The following is a 20,809-nucleotide window of genomic DNA, read 5'->3' on the forward strand; positions in this document are numbered from 1 at the left end:
CCCAGCACCATTTATTAAATAGGGAATCCTTTCCCCATTTCTTGTTTCTCTCAGGTTTGTCAAAGATCAGACAAAAACTCCCTGAAAACTACACACAAAACAAAATTTGCCATAAAAGATATCTGAGATATAAACAAATACTAAATAAAGATAAATTATTGCAGCAAAGCTACTCCTCATATAACATGATTAATTTTGTAGCATGTTGATAGGATTTTAAAATGTATTATCTACTTAATGCTCCTGACACTGTCTCAAAGGGCAACTTCCCTGGAAAGAAAATCGTATGCTTTGAAACTCAGAACTTGAAAACTGAAAGAGGTCTTTTTCATTTGCAAGTCCAAGCTAGAACATGAAGAGTAAGGACAGACAAAAGCCTTTCCACTGACAACCCTGGTTTGGCTGCCCCATTTGTAGAAGAAAATAGAGACCACTCTGGTTCACTTGGAGTTGCCTAACAAAGCAAAAATGATCAAGTACTGTTGGAAAGATTTCCAGAGCTCACATTCATTGATTTGATCTACAAGCCTGCCCCAAGCAGAAATACAGACAAAAAAGGAAGACCTGTCATGGCAGTTTTGTTCATACCACATGGTTTCTGCCACCCCTTGCGAGGACATTAACGACTCCCTTACTTCTGTCTCAATGTCAGACCTGTGTCTCTGGTAACTTTCATTCCTTATATCCAACTGTCTACTGAGAATTCTCCAGTCAGATGCCCTACAGGCACTTCAAAATCAACACACCCAAAATGGAACTCATCCTCTCTTCCCCCAACCTGCTTCTCCTCTCATCTATCTCCTCAGTGTCAGCTTCACAGATGTGTGACTTGCACATTTGCTCAGGGACCCGTGCCTAGAAGGACCCTGTACTTGGCTTAATGGTCTGCTATCACCACTTTGAAATTCTTAACAATTTTTTAACAAGCTCTGCATTTTCATTTTGCACAGGACCACATAAATTATGTGACCAGGTCTGTCTCTCCTGGAATGGCATCGCCATTACCCAGTCGTTGAAACTAACCATGTGGAACTCATCCCAGATTCTCCTTTCCTTAACTCCCAGATTCAGTCATCATGTTTCATGCCTAGGGTTTTACACCAAGCAAACAAGAGATCACTTTGCTTGTAATGCCCTTTTTCTCCTTCTGAAAGAGTTTACTTCCACTTGTCCTTTAATTATTAACCAAGATTTCATCTATACCAGAGATACTTACTGATGCCCCAGCCTGATCTTGGTGCATCCTCTTGGTCTTCCACCTGCATTTATCTGTCTCTACATCCGTCATTTCATCCTCACATCACTATCCTTTCTGTCTTCCCCCTGACTGACTGCGAGCCTCTTGATGGCTGATTTTATTTTCTTTTGTACCTCTACTTCCAGCTCTGGGCTAGGAATATAGAAGATATTTAACAAATGTTTATCGAATACGATTGACGTTGTTTCAAACAAACTTTAATTTACTTTTGAAAAACATAACTTCTTGATCAAAACAAATGCTCTTCCTTTTTAGAATAAGCTTCTTTTTTTCTTTCTTTTTGCTAAAGTGGGCCCCTCCTTTCCATCCTGCACCTTCAGGGAGAATCAACAAAGCAAACAGCTCAACTCCAGAGCTTAAGTTACAACTGGAATGCATTTTGTATGGCCCTCCAGGGTCATTGTCCCTCAGTGTCAGTTCTGCAAGTAAGAACAGCTGGGGCCCCTATGCCTCCAGGGGCTTCCAGACACTGCTGTCTTATACACAATGACTTGTTTGTGCCGAGATATTGCCAGAGCTTTTCAGAAATACCACCAGGAGTCCAGTGTACAGGAAAGCAAGACTGGGAAGCCTGGCCCAGAGGGACGAGAAGGCAGTCACTAACCGTAGTCCCATGTGCTCTCATGGACATACAACACTTCATCAGATTTGCCATGGGAAATTCTGTTTGAAAAAACAAGCTCTTGATTTGCTTGGAACAAATAGGCAAACAGAATCATTCCATACCTAGCAACAGTGTCTAATCAGCACTTCATTACACCTGTGATAGACACACCAGGATGGATTTCTTTATTTACTCACTCACTTACCCACACTCATTGACCATCTACTGAAAGAAATGTGCCCAGTGAGGCACAATCGAGGGAGGAACAAAAGGAACAGATCCCTCCACTCAACGAGCTTAGCAATATTATTAGGAGAAAGGTAAATTCCACTAATGTCTGACTATTCCAGATGTGGTCCACAGACCAGCCACACAAGCACCACCTGGAAGCATGCTAAAAATGTCAAATTTCAGGGCTCTTCCCAAGACTTCCTAAATCCGAGTCTGCATTTGAAGAACAGAGAAAATCCACAGGAACATCCGACTGAGAAGCACTTACACACTTCTCCCAGGGCTCAATGCTGAACTTGACTCTTCTGAGCCTGAGTCAAGTTCAAACCTCAGCTGCAAAATCTGCCCAACTGGCTCCTGACCCTAGTCCCATTATTTTTCCCATCTCTGGCACTCTGTTACTTCATGGGAAGAGCAACTTGAAATTCTCCATCACAGGGTGAGAACTAAAAGAGGGCCATGTTATCTTCCCAATGCCTAACACTCATGCCATGTGAATCTCAGATTCTCATAGAATAAATTCTGATATTTCCATTCCTGCAACATTTTTCTGTTTTCCCAAAATGCCTACTCAGAAAAAGAAGTAACAACTTAATAATTCAAGTGACTAATGGGCCTGATTCAAATGGTTTACAGTTTAAATACTTCATGTTTAGCTGTATATTTTCCATGATCTAAAGAAGGGTCTCAAAACAAGATACAGCTTTATACAATTATTAGAGTTTAAAAAGTTAGGATTCAGTTAGAGAGCAAGTGCAATTAGAGAATGCTTACTACAGTAGAGCTTGGCCTTGTCCTTCTACTGTTAATATTTTGAATATAAACGCAGAAAACACACACACACGCACACATACACACGTGCATAGTTACTACTAAGAATTCCAAATATAATATACATATTTTCTGTGAACACGCAGTGTTTTTTATTTAATTGACATCACTGGGGGTACTTGCAATTTATGATCTTGGAGGCATAGAAGATGCATATAAGTTCTACTTTGTTTTATTTAATTTTGGCTTTTTAAAATTTTTCTGGAAGTTCAATAAATGGACAGTCACCTAAACCAGCAATTTTTTTTTTTTGAGACAGAGTCTCACTGTCACGCAGGCTGGGGTGCAGTGGCACAATCATGGCTCACTGCAGCCTCCACCTCCCTAGCTTATGCAATCCTCCCACCTCAGGCTCCCAAGTAGCTGGGACTACAGGCATGCACCAATCCCAGCTAATTTTTGTATTTTTTGTAAACCCAGGGTTTCACCATGTTGCCCAGGATGGTCTCAAGCTCCTGGGTTCATGCGATCTGCTCACCTCAGCCTACCAAAGTGCTGGGATTACAGGCACCAGCCACTGCACCCAGCAATTCTTCAGTATGTTGGCCTCAAAACTCCTTTACTCTGCTGAGTATCTGTAAAACCTTTGTTTATATTATACATCTATAGAATTATCCAAAATATTCAATTATTAATTCATTTAAAAATAACAATAAACCCACTGTACATTAATGTAAATAACATATTTTTGTTTAAAAATAGCTATATTTTACAAAATAAAGTAGTGATAAAAGCAGCATTGTTTTACATTTTTGCAAATATCATTAATGACTGACTCAACAAAGAGGTGTATTCTCACATATGCTTCTTCATTCAATGTGTTGTAATATCACACATCTTGTAGCCTCTAGAAAATTCCACCGTACACTTCTGAAAGACTGAAAGTGGAAAAGGTAAACAACATCTCATCAGAGTGACAAGATAATTCAATGGGGAAAAGAGTTATTTTTTTCAACAAATGGTGCTGGGACAACTGGGTATCCACATGCAAAGGAATAAAGTTGGACCCCTACCTCACACCATACACAAAAATTGACTCGAAATGGATCAAAGATGGGGAGTGACTGTTAATAGGTACAGATTTATTCTGGGGTGATGAAAATGTTCTGGAATTAGGGAGTGATTGCAGTTGCAAAGTCTTATGAATATATGAAAATCAACTGAATTGTACACTTTAAAATGATTAATTTTATGGTATGCAAACTGTGTATCAATTTTAAAAATGGATCAAAGTCCTAAATATAAGAGCTAAAACTATAAAACTGCTCAATGGAAACATAGGCATAAATCCTTATTACCTTGAATTGGGCAACAGTTCTTAGCTATGGCATCACAAATACAAGCAACAAAAATTATATATAAATTGGACTTTATCAAAATGAAAAGCTTTTTTGACCCCATCAAGAAAGTAAAAGATATCCCACAGAATGGGAAAAAAATTGCAAATCACTTATTGTATAAAGGGTTTGTGTCCAAAATATATGAAGAATTCTTACAACTTAAAACTAAAAGACAACCCATTTTAAAATAGGCAAAAGGTCTAAATGGGCAGTTTTCTGAAGAAGATGTACAAATGCCTAATAGACACATGAAAAGATGCTCAACTTTAGCCTTCAGAGAAATGCAAATCAAAACCACAATGAGATACCACTCCACACCCACTTAGAATGGTTATAATCAAACAGATAGATAAATAACAAGTGCTGGAGAGGATGTGAAGAAATTGAAACCCTCCTACACTGCTGGTGGGAATGTAAAACAGTGCAGCCACTTTGAAAAACTGTTTGACAGTTATTCAAAAGATTAAACACAGAGTTACCATATGACTAGTAATTTCACTTTTAGGTATACACACAAGAGAAAAGAAACGTGTATAGAGAGCAACTTTTTCAGGAATGTTCATGGCAACATTATTCATAGTAGCCAAAATGTTCATCAACCCAAATGTTCATCAACTAATGAATGGATCAACAAAATGTGATATATCTATGCAATGGACTACTATTCAACAAGAAAAAGGAAGGAAGTACTGACCCATGCTACAATGTGGATAAACCTGGAAAACATTGTGCTAAATGAAAGAAGCCAGACACAAAAGTTCACATATTTTATGATTCCATTTTTATCAAACGTCCAGAATAGACAACTCTATATAGACAAGAAGTAGATTAGTGGTTGCCTAGGACTGAGAGGTCTGGAGGGAAATGGAGGTATGACTGCTAAAGGGCAAAGGTTCATTTTGGGGATGATGAAAATATTCTAAAATTGATTGTGGTGATGACCGCACAACTATCTGAATATATCAAAAATTGTATACCTTAAGTGGGTGTACTACAAGGAATGTGAACTATATCTCAATAAAACTGTTATCCAAAAAGGCAAACAATATCTTAATATTATTTTGAAAATACTTTTTTTAACAGCATGGCCTCCATGAAAGGATCACAGGGACTTCCAGGGTTCCCCAGACCACACTTTGAGAACCACCTACCCTAGACAAAGCATCTAGAGTAGGTATTGTGGATTATCTTTTAAGAGCCATTTCCCCCTTCCTCCCATCTGATTTTAGGTATTTGCTCTTCCCCAGGCAGAACATCACCACAGGGGAAGTTGATTCCACCCTGAGTCCCAGGGTCGAGTTCTGCACCTTAAGCTAATCAGTACATTCTGTTCCCCTGGTCATAGTCACTGCTTCCGGGGTGAGTATGTGACCTGGGAGGTCCAATCAGAATGACTGTACACTTCTGCTTGGGATGCTGAATTGGAAGCGGCTTCTCTCTTCCTCTGGAGGGTATCCTATGAAAATGTGAGAACTGGCACTGCTATAACCATTTCACTACCAGCCTGAGGATGGAGCCATCCCAAATGGCAAGAAGAGGCAAAGGAACCCCAGAGAAACAGAGCCACAGTCCTTGAATTAAATACGTAATTCAAGACTTCTGAATATATGAGTCAGTAAACATCCTTAATGTTAAAGCCAGTTTGAATTAGAATTTGTTGCATGTAGTTGAAAGAATTCTAGTGGATACACCGTTCAAACAATGTGCAGCTAATAGTACTGTATTCTCCCTGAAGTCAATACACTTTGCCTTTGCTTTGAAAATATCAAGAGATAAGATCTTAGCAGACCACTGGAATAACATTACATTTTTTTTAGGATATACTTAATATAAAGAACTGGCCCATATAATCTAGGTCTAAAAACGTCAGAGCTGTGCCACAGTATTTAACAAACTGCCTCTCTCCTCTATTCCTTTTGTGTCTGATTTTCAGTAGACTCTGAATGGCATTCCAGAAGAGCTTGGTAGAGAAAAATGTTGAATTGTCCTTACTAGCAGAAAATTGTGGCTGCCAGCTGGACCTAGCTTGGATTTCACCAGCAGGATCATCATGGGGCCTGATATTTAGCACAGATATAGGTTTGCACATGATAATGTCATTCCCATTTCAACAGATAAGAAGCTATCCTTTTTTTCAACTAAATTGATTAGAATAGTACTCTGTATTTGGGTGATATTTTAACATTTACAACATGCTTTTACATAAACCATCTCAACAACCCAATGGAGACTGGCAATTGAGGAATTATTACTCTCATTTCTCAGATGAAGAACAGGAGGCCCAGTGACTTGCTTAAGGTCCTGCACCATCAGAAAGGGATGGAGTGTAGGCTTAAAGTCATTTGATTCTAAGTCAAAGCCTTCCCACCACTTAGGATTACCTCTAATATAGTTTCACAAAGCACTAAGATAACAGTCACTATTTTTTCAGCTCTCACTATGTGCCAGGTACTAAGCTAAGCACTTGACATATAATGTTTATTTAATCCTTACAAAAAGTCCACAAGGACTATATTATTATTATTTCCACTTTATAGATGAGGAAACTGAGGCCCAGTGAGGAAAAGTGACTTCCCCAAAGTCACCTGGCTAGTCAGTGGCAGAGCCAGGGTTCAAACCCAAGCAAGCAGTACTCCAGAACATATGCTCTCGACCACTTTGCCACCACGCTACTTGAACAAGCATAAAGTTTGTCTGCTGAAGAGAGCTGTGCCTGCTCTGAACAAGATGCCTTTTAGCTGCCCAGAACCCACCAGTTCCACAAGAGCAGAAATGATATTTAACAACACACTACAAAAGACTCTCTCATAATTTTTGTTCTGGAATTTGATGATACAAAGATTGCCTAAAAAAAGCCAGGGCTGAGATAACATCTTACTAAACTCTCATGAGAGGTTTATTGTAACAGTAATTGCAACCCAATTTGACGTATTCTGAAAGACACTCCTGCTTGATTAGCCGACAGCTGTTCCTCCCCACCACACACATGTGCATGCACACACACACACGTAATTCCATTCCTTCCATAATGGCAAAGCCACTTCCCACTATAGAGAGGAAAGATGCCAGATGCATATATTCCCAGACACTTTTGCAGCTAGGGCATGGGCATATGATCCAATCCAGGCCAATAGAATCTGATGGGAAGACTGATGGGGACTCTGGGAAAGTGTTCCTCTGTGATAAAAAGGAAATGCATGAGGAAACACCTCTTCTTGGACAGTGGATGTGGCAGTGACTGACTGACATCTAAAATTACTGCAGCCACCTCATAATCATGGAGACTATAGAGACACAGTTAACGCACTGAAGATGCCAGAGTGAAAAGACGGGAGGCAGCAACTAAGTCCAGGCAGAGCTTTGGAACAGCCCTGAAGTTGCCCTCCCTCTGGACTTTTTGCCAGCTAAGATAATAAGTGTCCTTATTATTTAGGCCACTTTAACTTGGCTACTCTTTTACTTGCAGCCAAAAGCAGCCTAATCATCTAGTCCCAAGAGGCAGTGCTCCAAAGATGAAAGAGCTCTGGATTTTCAGTCAAATGACCTGGGTCCTGACCAACTTATTTGCTTGGTTACCCAAACTGCTAACCTCTCTGAATCTCATTTTCCATATCTAGTAATACAATATTGAGATAATAATAACACAATAACATCCATAGAATGGAGATAAATGATAGTTATGAAATTCATATGAGATAATATGAACACTACCACTTTGTCAATAGCAATGCTTCATTCAAATGTAATTTATCTAGTCAATAATAAAACCACAGACTTTTTAAACTGTAGCATCCATCTAACCAAATTCTTTTGTTTTACAAAAGAAAAGAAAATTGACTCCAAATGTCAAATGACTCACTCAAGATCACACAGCTGGTTGGTAACATAACTAAACCACACATCTGATTCCTGGTCCAATGCTGGCATGCTACCTTCATGTTGACAGGTAATGAGCTAGATTAAATATTGGGACGGTTAGCACTCATCCATTCCACTGGTGTTTAATGTGCACATATTATACTATATAGAATAGCAGGCACTATTCTAAGTATTAGGGACTCAGTGGAGAACATCAAAATGTTCCTACTCTTGTGAATTTAACAGTCTAGAAAGGAAATTATTCAATCTACATTGATATTTATTGTGTTCCTATTGCAAAGCACTATGCTAGGATGTCTAGTCAAATACAAATACAAATTTTCAGCCAATTCCAACTATGTCAGCCATGTTTACCAGGCTTTGCCAAAGTATGAATATATGAGTCAGTAAACATCCTTAATGTCTATGTAAAAAGTGTATGTAACCTCAGAAAGTCAGTATTAAAAATGGCAAGTTCATTAGCAAGAGCTGTGAATGACAATGCCAGTATCTAAAAAAAAAAAAAAAAAGGTGGATAGAAAATGGCTAGGACTCCACTCTAATTGAAGCAGCAAGGTTGAATGAAGAGTTAGAGCCAAACCTTATTCTCCTACAACATCCAGACTTCAAGGGTTAGCTCAATTGGAAAAGCCCAATAAGGAGCATTCAGCAACTCTTTCCCTTCCCCAGGCCTCTATCTGGTACCCCAAACTCCCCTTTATGCCCTGTCTATTTGGAATTCCTCTATCTTCCATCCTACCTGAACATTCACAAGCAAATGATATGATGGGACAGCACCCCAGACCCTGAGAAAAGAGACAGAGCCAATGACTTCCACATCTCTTATTGGAAATGACCACCAGTCTGCTAAGACTGGGCCACTAGGTTGTATGTTTGAAAGTTTTCGTTGCCCAAATACCACCAAAATTATATGATTTGGAAAAGGAATGTTTAAAAGCTGTTATTTTGCAAAAGCTCTTTCCTATCCTCTATATGGTGGTAAATGCAAAGATCTTAGGGGGTGGGGAGGTAGCAAGGAGAATATTCTGCCTTCTCCCCCTTGTGGAAGGCACACTGAAGAGGAACAAAACACATGCGCTTTCACCATCACACCCTGTAATCAGAGCACAAATAGGCAATTCTCCCTTAGTTTCTGGCTTGGTTCCTCTTTTGATGCATAGGCATAATTTGGGGCTACTAGAGTCTGAAATACAAGGACACTGTGCATCGAACCTAACAAAGCATTTATGCATATAGTTTCTTTAAAGGCAAATACCATGTTTCCAGGGGGTGGAAATGGCCCCTTTGGATGTGGGATTCCAATCAGCTCTGGGATGCCAGCCTGCCTGGCAGACTTAGGACACATTAAGTTTGCAAACTGGCAAAGAGGGTCGCTTTGTCCTTTCAGATCATGAATCCCAACTGGCCTTCAGTCACTGGTTTAAACCCCAGTACCTTGGATTTACCTCTATCCATGTCTGGAAATTTCACTGAAACTTCAGCTATTTTAACTATGGGGTAATATGTCAAAGACATACATAAGCTTCGGATCCAGACAATTCTGGATTTGAATTCCAGCTGTTCATTCTCTTTTTAGAGATATGGCCTTGAACAAGTCACTTAAGTTATTAGCTGCTCAGTTTTCTTATCCAAAAGAAGGAAATAATACCTACTCCAAGGTTGGTGGTAGACAGCAGACATAAATGAGTGGAAAAGGCCGGCACATGAGAGATGCTCAAGAAATGGTACCTAGAGCTATTCACATGGTCTCAAGCAATAGGCCTGAAGGTTTCTGTCATCCCTTGCATCTACCACATGCAGCCACCCTCCAGCACCTTACTAGAGAAAACTGTTTGAGTGACTCTTTTTTCTTTCAATCTGGAATGCTCACCTACTAGGGAACACAGACTAATTAACTCCCAAGGATGTGTGGCTTGAGTTTCCCCCACTTATTTTTGGGCTCCATAGGCAGCACTCCTGGAGTGAAGAGGAGTGAACAACTAACCCATGTCCAAGAGCTCCTGCTCCTCCTACAGAGCCTCTAGATCAAGCTCATCCAGCCCGTGGCCCAGAACAGCTTTGGATGCAGCCCAGCATAAATTCATAAATTTTCTGAAAACATGATGAGACTATTGTGATTTTTTTTTTTAAGCTCATCAGCTATCGTTAGTGGTAGCGTATTTTATGTGTGGCCCAAGACAATTCTTCTTCTTCCAATGTGGCCCAGGGAAGCCAGAAAATTGGACACTCCTGCTCTAGAGCCAGGCAGGCACCAGGGATGAGAGCTCCTAACTCAGATAGGCAGATGTGGGCTATGGAGAGAGGGTGACGTTCTGTGGACAGTATATACAATCCTTTAACTGTGTAGTTCTATAGGAGGAAGGAAGGAAGCAAACGCAGATGGATTCACCCAGAACAAGTGCCAGTGATTCCAAATGGCTTTGTTTCACATTGTTTTTTAATCCTTTTGTTCTCACTCTGAGCAAATGGGAAGTCTTTGTAACCTGATACGTGGAAGGGCAATTTCAATTCCTGGTCTGGAGTACTCTAGGAAAGTATGAGGTCCAAAGTTATCCAAATAAAATATTTTAATTCATTTTAATTGGTTAAATAATAATCCTAATTTGGGGGCAGAAAGGGCAGAGAAAGATGAATCACAAAATGAAACATCTAACTTTTTGAAAAATCAGTACCCAAGCCAACATTTTGAAACGTAACATTTTAACCTCTTTGGCACTAGTTGAGTTTTTCACACTGTTGTTAGACTGGCTACAATTCATTGTTTCTCAAAACACGAGACAATAAATACATGTCCTTTGGGGAATATTTATTATTCTAAGGAAGACTTCATCCTGAGGGAGGGGAAAAATGTCAACACCAAGTGGGACACGGCAGAAGAGGGCTGAGAGACAGAGGAGACCTCAGCAGCCTCCCTCCCTGATGGCACCTCCATCATCTACACATTCATTATGGGTTAAAGGACCTGTACACGCACTTTAGGACTTCAAGCAAAGTGCACAGACCACACTCTCTGGATCACAAGACTATTAGTACATGCCAGATGCTTCTGTGCAACCCTTGTGGCAGTAGAAACACTGCCTATCCTGCTAATCCTTTTATTATTAAATTTAGCAGTGCTGCTTGGTCAGAATGAAATTCAAGATCCTCCAGAAAATTCAGTGGGAGCCTACTTTCCTGGGAGATCATGGGGCATCACATTCCTACCTTGACTTTTGTCCAGCTGTCAGGTTACAAATTAATTGCAACTCCCCCCAACATGTCACACACTCCCACTAACAAAAATTAAATAAAAATAAAACAGGGAAAGTCCTTTCATTCCTTCATTGTTTGCACAGCCTAGAGGCTAATTCCTACTCTGGGAGATGCTGCCCCACTCACCTCCCACTGACATGGGTGATGTGCCCTGTATTTAAATGTATTTAAAAAAAAAAAAAAAAAAAAAAAAACAGCTCAGTCCCAGAGCCTCAAGACTGGACTAGGGTAGGTGAGAAAGGAAATTCCAGAGATAAATAGTTAAATAGATTTAAAATTCGGAAGTTAATTGTGCTGAGCTCTGACACAACCTTTCCCGATTGTGTACGCACCAAGTGGGGCATCTTTGAGGTCCTGGAAGAGAGGCTGTCACCTGCCTACATATTTACCCACCGCAAATACGCACACGCACACGCACGCACACCTTTGCAGCTCACACTAGCTCTCCTGACAGCCCAGAGGCATTTACTAACTGAGCACAGGGCTGCCAGCAAAGCTGCCTTCACCCAAACAACTAGCCTTCTCCTCCAACTTGGGTGACCGTGAATGTCCACCAAGATTCCACAGGGCGCTTTTTCCCAGGACCCAGGTTCCTGCAGGGCTCCCCAGTGGCTGGCCTCACAATCCTTTCTTTTCCTTTCTCTGAAACACTCAGACTTCACACATTCCTTCTGAGGTAGCTCCAGTCAGACGCAGCGCGCGCTCCATCCCTCAAGGCTGGCGCCCAGGGCAGCCCGGCCTCTCTCACTCTGGGGAAACTTCGCCACCGCCCCACGCGGAGAACTGAAGACCACCGGCAGAGAGTAAGGGGGACCCACACGGAGCGGAAAGCAGGTTCCGGGACTGAGGGCGTCTCCGGAGCCTGGGCGCGGGAGAGAGAAATGAGTGAACCCGGCGGATGCATGCCTTCTCCACGTGGAGGAAAGGAGGAAATACCAGTGGGCGACATGCAGGTGCCCCTCTCAGCCCTCAGAGCTCCCATCTCCTGGCGGAGTGGGGCCCAGAGGGGCCAGAGTCCGCCCGCAGGCAGCTGCCCCGCGCCCCTAGCCTGGGCGCAGTGAGACGCGCGCGCAGGGTGCACGCGAGGGGAAGGGGACTGGGCGCGGATAACGCGTGCCTGGAGCTTGCAGGGGACCATGCCCCCCACGCCAGGATAAGGCCCCCCAGCCTCAGAGGGCTGAGGAATCGAAATCTGGCTTTCTAGCAGTCCCCCAATCCCCTCTGGGAGTGGGTTCCTTGTCCTCGCATGCCCACCGCAAAGGCCCCCCGCCCTGCTCCTGGCGTGTGCCCCGCGCCCTCGCCCGGTTCCACGCGCACCTGGATGTGGCAAGATATCTCCGAGTCGTCCAGCAGCCGGATGGTGCATTTCATCTCCTGGCTGAGCGATTTGATGCTGGAGCTCCGAAAGTGGATCATTTTCATGGTCCTCCTGCCTCTCCGCACACAGTGGCAGGAGGCGAACATGCACCGCGGCCGGGGGGAGCGAACGCGAGGCTCAGGGCCGGCGCGGTGCTGGCCTGCGCGGACACACAAGCGCGCACGCACTGTCCGGGACACCTGGGCGCGGCTCAGCCCCGGGACAGCGGCAGCGTCGGGCGCCTGCGGCCACACATGCCCAGCGGCCGGGGCGCGGCGGGCGGGTCCCTCCCTCCTGTTCGCTCGCCTCCGCCTCGCCCCCTCCTTTCCCCGCCTCCTTCTGTCGCGCGCGCTCGTGCGCCTCCCTCTGCCCGGGCTCGCTTGCCGAGGATGCCCAGAGCCTGAGACCCTCGGCGGGCGCGCGACGCACTCACTCCCACGCGCGCCGAGCAGCTGAAGGAGGAGGCGGAGGGATGGCTGGCGCGGCTGGCCCGGGTGCCCTGGTGGTGGCCTGCTCAGTCGCAGCCGCCGCTGCGTCAAGCTGGGCCCGACTGTCTTCCTCAGCCTCGCAGCCTCCTCCCTCCTCTGGCCGCTGTAGCTCGGGCTCCCGGTAGTGCTCGTCCCGGCCCCGGCTCCCCCACGCGCCCGACAGCGCCCTGCTCTGCTCAGCTCCAGGGACCTGGCGCGGGTAGGGGACCGAGAGCGATCCTGACCCACACCGCCAGGGGGATTCCGCCTCGGGAAAGGATTGTTGGGCCCAGGGCGAGTGACAGAGAGAGAGTGACAGCCCTCACAGGGCTACACCAGGAATACCGCTAACAGTAAAAATCTCATGGAGATTGTTTAAGCTATTGCTTTATTTAATGCTAGCTAGGACTCAGTCTCTTTCTCTAAAAAAATTCGGAGCCTTCCATGTGCAAATCCTCCTTTAAATCTCCCAACATCTTAGTGTGATATTTGGTAGCATACCTTTGACCCGAGCAAGAGGGATGGGTTCCTATTCTACTCCCCTACTTTAGAGACCTCCTCCAGCTCCCGGTTGCTCAGGAATTAAGAGGTCTAGTTGCAAAGCAGATGTGCCCCGTCCTGTTTTAGTCCAGTCTCTGCGTACTGAGGACTCTGGGATTCCCCACGCACCTCCAGGGTGTTGAAGGTAGAAGGTATCCTGCCTCTCTGTTGTCCCCAAGGTGGCTCAAGCCACCGTGTCATGTACCCTAGGCCCGAGAGTGGCCAGGGGCAGCTGTTGAGTCAGGGGTATGGAGCTTGAATGTGAGCGCTGGAATGTCCAGAAGTTGGGAGAGATGGAAGTCCTCTTACCCTGCTGCTCTTGCCTGAGCAGAACAGGTCGTTAGGAAGGAACATTTGTTAGAAGAAGGAGGTATTACCCAGCTGTCAGCTTTTTCAAGGTTTGTGCCTGCATGGAGCCCCCTCATCCAAAGATATGCCCTGTCCTGGGGATAGAGGAAGAGTGGCACAGAAATTTTACCTGCCCTGGACAGTCTGGTGGGCCATATATTCTCTAGGACACCTAGTGTTGGCCGAGGCTTGGTGGAGTCCACAATGCATTTGGACTTCTCTCTCTCTACCTGCTCCTGCCTCCTCTCCCTGTTGATCACTAATAAATACCATACAGGACAAACTCAGTCTCAGTATCTGCTCCTGGAAATTCCAAATTGCAGCAATTTGTCAATATAGGAGGATAGAGAATGTTTTATGTAGCACTCAATAGCTGACTATTGTTTATGAATATTTAGATGATAGTATGGGGTATTCTCATGGATGCTCTTGAGCTGGGCCCTTCAGGTGTTATGGAAAAGCCTAATGGAGAGGTCAGTATTGAGGGTATGGGAAGATGTGGGTTTCATTCTTGGCCCAGCTACTGGCTAATCCTGGGGATCTTTAAAAAGCCTCTCCATTTATTTTCTCATTTCAAAGGAGAGAACACCTGTCCATCCCACAGGTGGCTGGGAAGCTGGGATGAGACCAGGTTAGTGGAGGACATCTTATGGCTGTAATCTGTAAATACCCATGTGCACATATGAAGTGGCAGGGACGGGACCTGTCTCAAGTTGAAAACTGGATCATCTCTGCTAGCCAAAAGAGCAGATAGCCCAGAGATCAAAGAAAAGTCACAAACCAACACAGTCCATGCTTTTCTTTTAAGACCACACACACACACTTGTCCATCCTATTATAGTGACCATTAGGCTCCAAAGAGTCATATCAATACCCAAAAACTGTTATCCCAAATTTCAAGGATGCAAAATAAGACCAACAAGGACAGTAGGGAAAAAGAATAAAAATCACCCAATGTGGGACTGTAAGAAACAGAATTTTGAAGAAATGAGAAGAACCTGAGACTCGTTGTCTGGCCTGATTAGCAGTAAAGGCTGAGATTCAATTAGTATGAAAATACAGACTGTGGAAGCACTTGGCATGACAGCTAGGTAAATTACCAGGTATGGTCACCTGGATTGAACTACCCACTGAAAACAAGGCTTTGGGAAACCAAGTGGCCATTGTCAATAATAATAATAGTAATATGAAGATTAGGAACAACTCAAAGGATGAACTCAAGGGATGAGTTTAAAACTGGACCACTTAAAGAAAAGCAGTGATGCACTGAGTCCTAAATTCTCAGCTTACAACTTTTAAACAGCTGCATTCTTACAAACAACGGAGCTCAAAGAATATTTTGTTAATTGAGCCACAAGGCCAAAACTGGAAAACCAAATTCACAATTTCATCTACAAATTGCCAAATTACAAAGTCAACTGAATTATCAGCCTCACAAGGTTTTATAATTATCAGCAGGAAAGAGTGGGAATCTGGGAATAAGAATAGGACTATAAAAGAAAACTTGAATGATTCCTAGTCACTCAAGCCCCCAAACTCCCTTGGCAGGAGAAGCACGCCCTCTTCCTTATGTAACAAGGCTGTTCCTGTTTTCTTTGAAGATCCTCTTCGGAACTCACTTAAGGCAGTTACCTTGGAAAGGGAAGCCGATCTCCTCCCACCCCTCTCCCACCACCTCTGACTTCTCTCACTCTTAATACTTGAACCAGATTCAGTCACACCCTAGGAGACCAACTATGAAGTCAACCCCAAGAAGGGAAAGAATTGCAGGATTCTGCTAATTTAAATTGAAGCGTATATGCATGAATAAACCTGAATTTCTCCATTTGAATTCACTTCCCAATGACTCTGGTTTCCATGTACCATCTAAATGGACCAACTGACTTCTGGACTCAGCTAAAGGAAGATGAGAAAAAGGAAATTCCCTGGTACATGTACAGGGAAAGATCCAAAATATCAAGGAGATGGAAATATTGCAGTGTATTTCCACATGTGGCCAGCTTACCTCTCTTTAACCGTGTCCCCTGAGGGGGCCTCCACCAAGATTTTCAAAGAATCATTGGCGAAGGAAGCACTGCCATCTTTGAAAAGCACCAAAGTGGCTGTTCTTTGTGGCCAGAGATGGTTGTGAAAGACACTGCAGTCAAAAGGAGCTCCCTGACTTAAATGGGAAGGATGAGAGCCTGGGCTGGCAAAAGACAAACGTGGTGCATGACTTAACCCTCAGTGCCAGGGAAGCCCTGGTACAATCATAAGCAGTGGTACCCAAGTAGACTTTAGAGTAGTGTGACTCATGGGGATTTTGCCAGTGGCCAATCATTCAACTAGGACTCAATTTGATCTGTAGGGCAAACAATATTTCTAGGCCTGGTAAACAAAAGTCAGGCTAAAATCCCCCTACAAATATTCCCAAATCTGAACCTGTCCCCCAAAGACAGAGACATTTTTTAATTTTTTAATTTTTTAATTTTTTTTTTTTTTTTTTTTTACAGATTGGGTCTCGCTATGTTGCTCAGGCTGGTCTCAAACTTCTGGCCCTAATCAATCCTCCTGCTTGAGCCTCCCAAGTAGCTGGGATGACAGGCAACAAGCAGAGGACATTTGAGTATAGGAAAGGTGGCTCCACTTGAGGCATTGGAATATCAGCCATAGTAGTGGCTACAAGTCCAGTTCTTACTAAAGAAGTGGCAATGGGTGAGATTAATTAGTGTCTCATGCTCAGTGATAGTAACTGATATTCTTTACCAAAACATATTCCTAACCAATAGGTTATAACACTTTGGTGAGCCACAAATAGATAACAGGTGGTCTGGCCACAAAAGATTGATGGTTGTAAATATTGCATCTTGATTATTTTCATTTTTAAGCACTTTACAGCCATTAAAATTGATAATTTAAAAAGAAATATTTAGGTATAAATCTAACAAAATATGCACAAGATCTATATGAGGAAAACTAGAAGACTCTGGTGAAAGAAATCAAAGAACTAAATAAATGGAGAGATATTCCATGTTCATGGATAGGAAGACTCAACACTGTGAAGATGTCAGGTCTTCCCAAACTGATCTATAGGTTAAGTGCAACCCAAGTCAAAACGTGAGCTAGTTATTTTGTGGATATCAGCAAACTTTTTTAAAGTTTATATGGAAAGGTAAAAACCCAGAGTAGCTAACACAATACTGAAGAAAAACAAAGTCAGATGACTGATATTACCTGATTTTAAGACTTAATATAAAACCAAAGTGATCAGGGCAGTACAGTACTGGCAAAAGAATAAACAAATTGATCAGTGGAACAAAATAGAGGGACGAGAAAGAAACCCACACAAATATAGTCAATTCATATTTGACAAAGAAGCAAAGTCAATCCAATGGAGAAAGGATAATCTTTTTGACAAATGGTGCTGGAGAAACTAGACATCCACATGCAAAAAAATGAGTGTAGACACAGATCACACACTGTTCACAGATTTTAAGCCAAAATAAACTGTTGACTTACATGTAAACTATAAAACTTCTGGAATATAACATGAAGGAAAATCTAGGAAATCTTCAGTTTGGTGATAAAAATCACCAAACATCAACACATCAAAGCATAAGTTGGACTCAGTTAAAATGTAAAACTTTTTGGGCAGTTTCAAGACGCCTGACTGGAGACATTGATCACCCGGTCTCTCCAAAAAAGAACCAAAGTTAGAGGTGAATAATCATAACTCAAAAGATTAAGAGATGAGTGTCAAGGCCTATTGGAAAATTCACAGGCAGAAGCTAGGGCACAGAAAAAGGAGGCAAAAGTATGGCAGAAATTGAATCCTGAAGGACTTGGGGTCCCATGGAAAGGGTAAGTGGGGATGTTTTGGGTTCCTCTCACCCCTGTGACAGATTGCTGGTTTCCAAACTGTTGAAGAGCTCCTCTGCCCTCACAAGCTCATGCATTGGTGTGAGTAGCAATTTGGGGATTTCTTGAGAGCACTGCACTGGACTGTCAGCAACCCCCAAATTTGAGCTATGGTAGTGGGCACCACACTGGGTGTGCACCCATTGTGGGACTCTATCCTGCCCAGGGAATCTCAGTTCTTGTGTGTCCACATCACCAAATCCCCTGCAGATATTCCTCAGCACCCACTGAGATTGTGGCACCCACATGGGGCCAGCTGGACCCAGGAGAGCTGAGAGTCTGACCCTCAGGGCATGCCGTTCCAAGGACAAGGCAGAGTGCAGCATGCCAAAGGAACATCTGTTAGGACAAAAGAAACCATAGAGTGTGCTCTCCTATTCCTGAGAGCTCCCCACTTCTGTGCTGAAAGTGACTGCTCTCCTTTCAACAGCTACATGGGCACTGTGCTTGGCTCTGTGGGTGAAGAGTGTGGTTCTGCCATAGCAGCCAGGTGGCCGCAGTGCTTGGGCCTAGTAATGGAGAGGAAGCCGACTACTGCCCCCATAGCTGCTGCTGCCAGGGTTTGGTTTAAGCATACCTGTGGACAGCCGTTCCAGGGCTATTAAGGATAATTGCATCCTTACTGGCAATGTCCCCACTGGGCCCTAGCTTGTACAAAAGACAGGGCCCCTCTGCCTCTGTACACACAGTGGCAGTATTCCTGCAGCAAGAACAGGTGAGCCATAAAGCTGTCTATTTTGGGCTGAGGGAAGAGGCCCCACACCAAAGCCATTTCAGCAGAGAGACATAGGAAAGGCATTGTCCATGTCTCTCAGCTACATTGTGGCCTAAAGATAGACAGAAGTGTCTGTCTGAACTGAGTCATGAGCCCTGGGATGGGGCATGATAGGGAAGAAGACTGTGTTTCTGCCTGCCCAGGACATGGAGTTGGTGCAGCCCCCTGACCCCCTGAGGAGACCTTTGTGCATTTCACCAGAAGGTACCTTAAGCACCCCATCAGGGCTTGTGCTTGTGCTTGGCATTGGGTTATCCAAGAACAAGCTTGGCAGTCCAGCTTGACTCAGCTTTGTCCACTCCCCAACCCAGGGCTGAGCAGGAAACTCAGAGAACGGTGTATTCCAGATAATTGCCTGTGACAACACAGAGCTTCTCCCAGTTGAAAAAAAAAGATCAAGTATATACCCATCTGCTTCTGCCACAGAAGCTCTTACCTTCAAGTGCCACCTACTGGTCTGGAAGTCACACTGCACAACCTAATCCAAATTTGGCTGACTCAGTGTACAGCACTACCGACCAAGATAAGTTTCTGAAGACCTCTATCTCCCTGTCTGTACAGGAGACTGAGAGCCTACTCACATGCCCAGTACAACACTACTACAACCAGCATTTGAGAAAACCACCAAACGAAGGTTATCTATAACCAAGGAATTCATACAGAGCCTTGGCCCCCTGAAAGCACCAATAAGCAAAGCCAAACAATCCTATTCAGCATACATTACAGTCATCCTCAAAGAAGAAATAAAAAGTCCTGTCCAAACAAAAGTAAATTCAAAAATAAGAAGTGACACCTCAGAATAAGAAAGGACCAACACAACAATTCCAGCAGCATGAAAAAAGAGTGTGTTATGTTAACCTCAAAGGATCACACTAGATATCTAACAATGGATCCTAACCAAAATGAAAATTCTAAAACGCCAGATAAAGAATTAAAAATATAGATTGTAAGGAAGCTCAGTGAGATCCAAGAGAAAGTTGAAAAACAACACAAGGAAATCAGAAAACAATTCAAGATATGAATGAAAAACTTACTAAGGAAAAAGATTTAAAAAATAAAAGAACATCTGGAAATGAAACATTCATTGAAGCAATTACAAAATACAGTTGAAAGCTTTAACAATAGATTAGACCAAGAGGAAGAAAGAATTTCAGAGCTCGATGACAGGTCTTTGGAAGTAACCCAATCTGACAAAAATACAGAGAAAATAATTTTTTAATGAGAAATATGGTATTATATAAACCATCCAAACCTGTAAGTCATGGGTATCCCTGAGGGAGAAGAAAAAACATTTGAAAGTTTAGAAAACCTATTTGAGGGAATAATTGAGGAAAACTTTACTTGTCTTGCTAGAGATTTACACATCCAGATACAAGAAGCTTAGAGGACTCCTAGAAGATATATTGCAAGACAAATATCACCAAGGTGTAGAGTCACCAGACTACCCAAAGTCAACATGAAGAAAATCCTAAAAGCAGCAAGAGAAAAGTGTCTAATCACCTGTAAAGGAAATCACGTCACACTAACAGCAGACTTCTCATCAGAAACCTTACCAGCCAGAAGAGATAAGGGTCCTATTTTCAGTCTTCCAAAAAAAAAAAAAAAAAAGCCAGGCATGGTGGTTCACACCTGTAATCCCAGCATTTTGGGATGCCAAGGTGGGTGGATCATTTAAGGTCAGGAGTTTGAGACCAGCCTGGCCAACATTGTGAAATGCCGTCTCTACCAAAAATACAAAAATCAGCCAGGCATGGTGGCGAGCCCCTATAATCCCAGTTACTCAGAAGGCTGAGGCACAAAAGTCACTTGAACCCAGGAGGCGGAGGTTGCAGTGAGCCAAGATTGCACCACTGCACTCCACCCTGGGCAACAGAGCAAGACTCTGTCTCAAAGTAAAAACAAACAACAACAACAAAAAACTGTCAGCCAACAACTTTATATCCTGCGAAATTAAGCTTCATAAATGAAGGAGAAATAAAGTATTTCTCAGACAAGCAAACACTAAGGGAATTTGACACCACTAGACTGGC

At 43.2% G+C, this 20,809-nt stretch overlaps 1 protein-coding gene across 2 annotated transcripts in view; it reads right to left on the reverse strand.

Moving 5' to 3' along the window:
- Positions 1-13,061, reverse strand: part of FRMD3 (FERM domain containing 3) — a 299,285-nt gene extending 286,224 nt beyond the window's left edge. Inside the window, exon 1 of one of the 2 annotated variants that reach the window (XM_023213428.2) lies at positions 12,713-13,023. In XM_023213428.2, coding sequence (XP_023069196.1) covers positions 12,713-12,859 — 147 coding nt within the window. In that variant the 5' untranslated portion in view covers positions 12,860-13,023. Of the gene's footprint in view, positions 1-12,712 lie in introns of both variants that reach the window. The other variant, XM_023213427.1, reaches the window with a different exon arrangement.
- Between the last annotated feature and the right edge of the window lie 7,748 nt (positions 13,062-20,809).

The sequence above is a fragment of the Piliocolobus tephrosceles genome, chromosome 14, assembly GCF_002776525.5.
Source record: "Piliocolobus tephrosceles isolate RC106 chromosome 14, ASM277652v3, whole genome shotgun sequence".
Lineage (NCBI taxonomy): Eukaryota > Metazoa > Chordata > Mammalia > Primates > Cercopithecidae > Piliocolobus > Piliocolobus tephrosceles.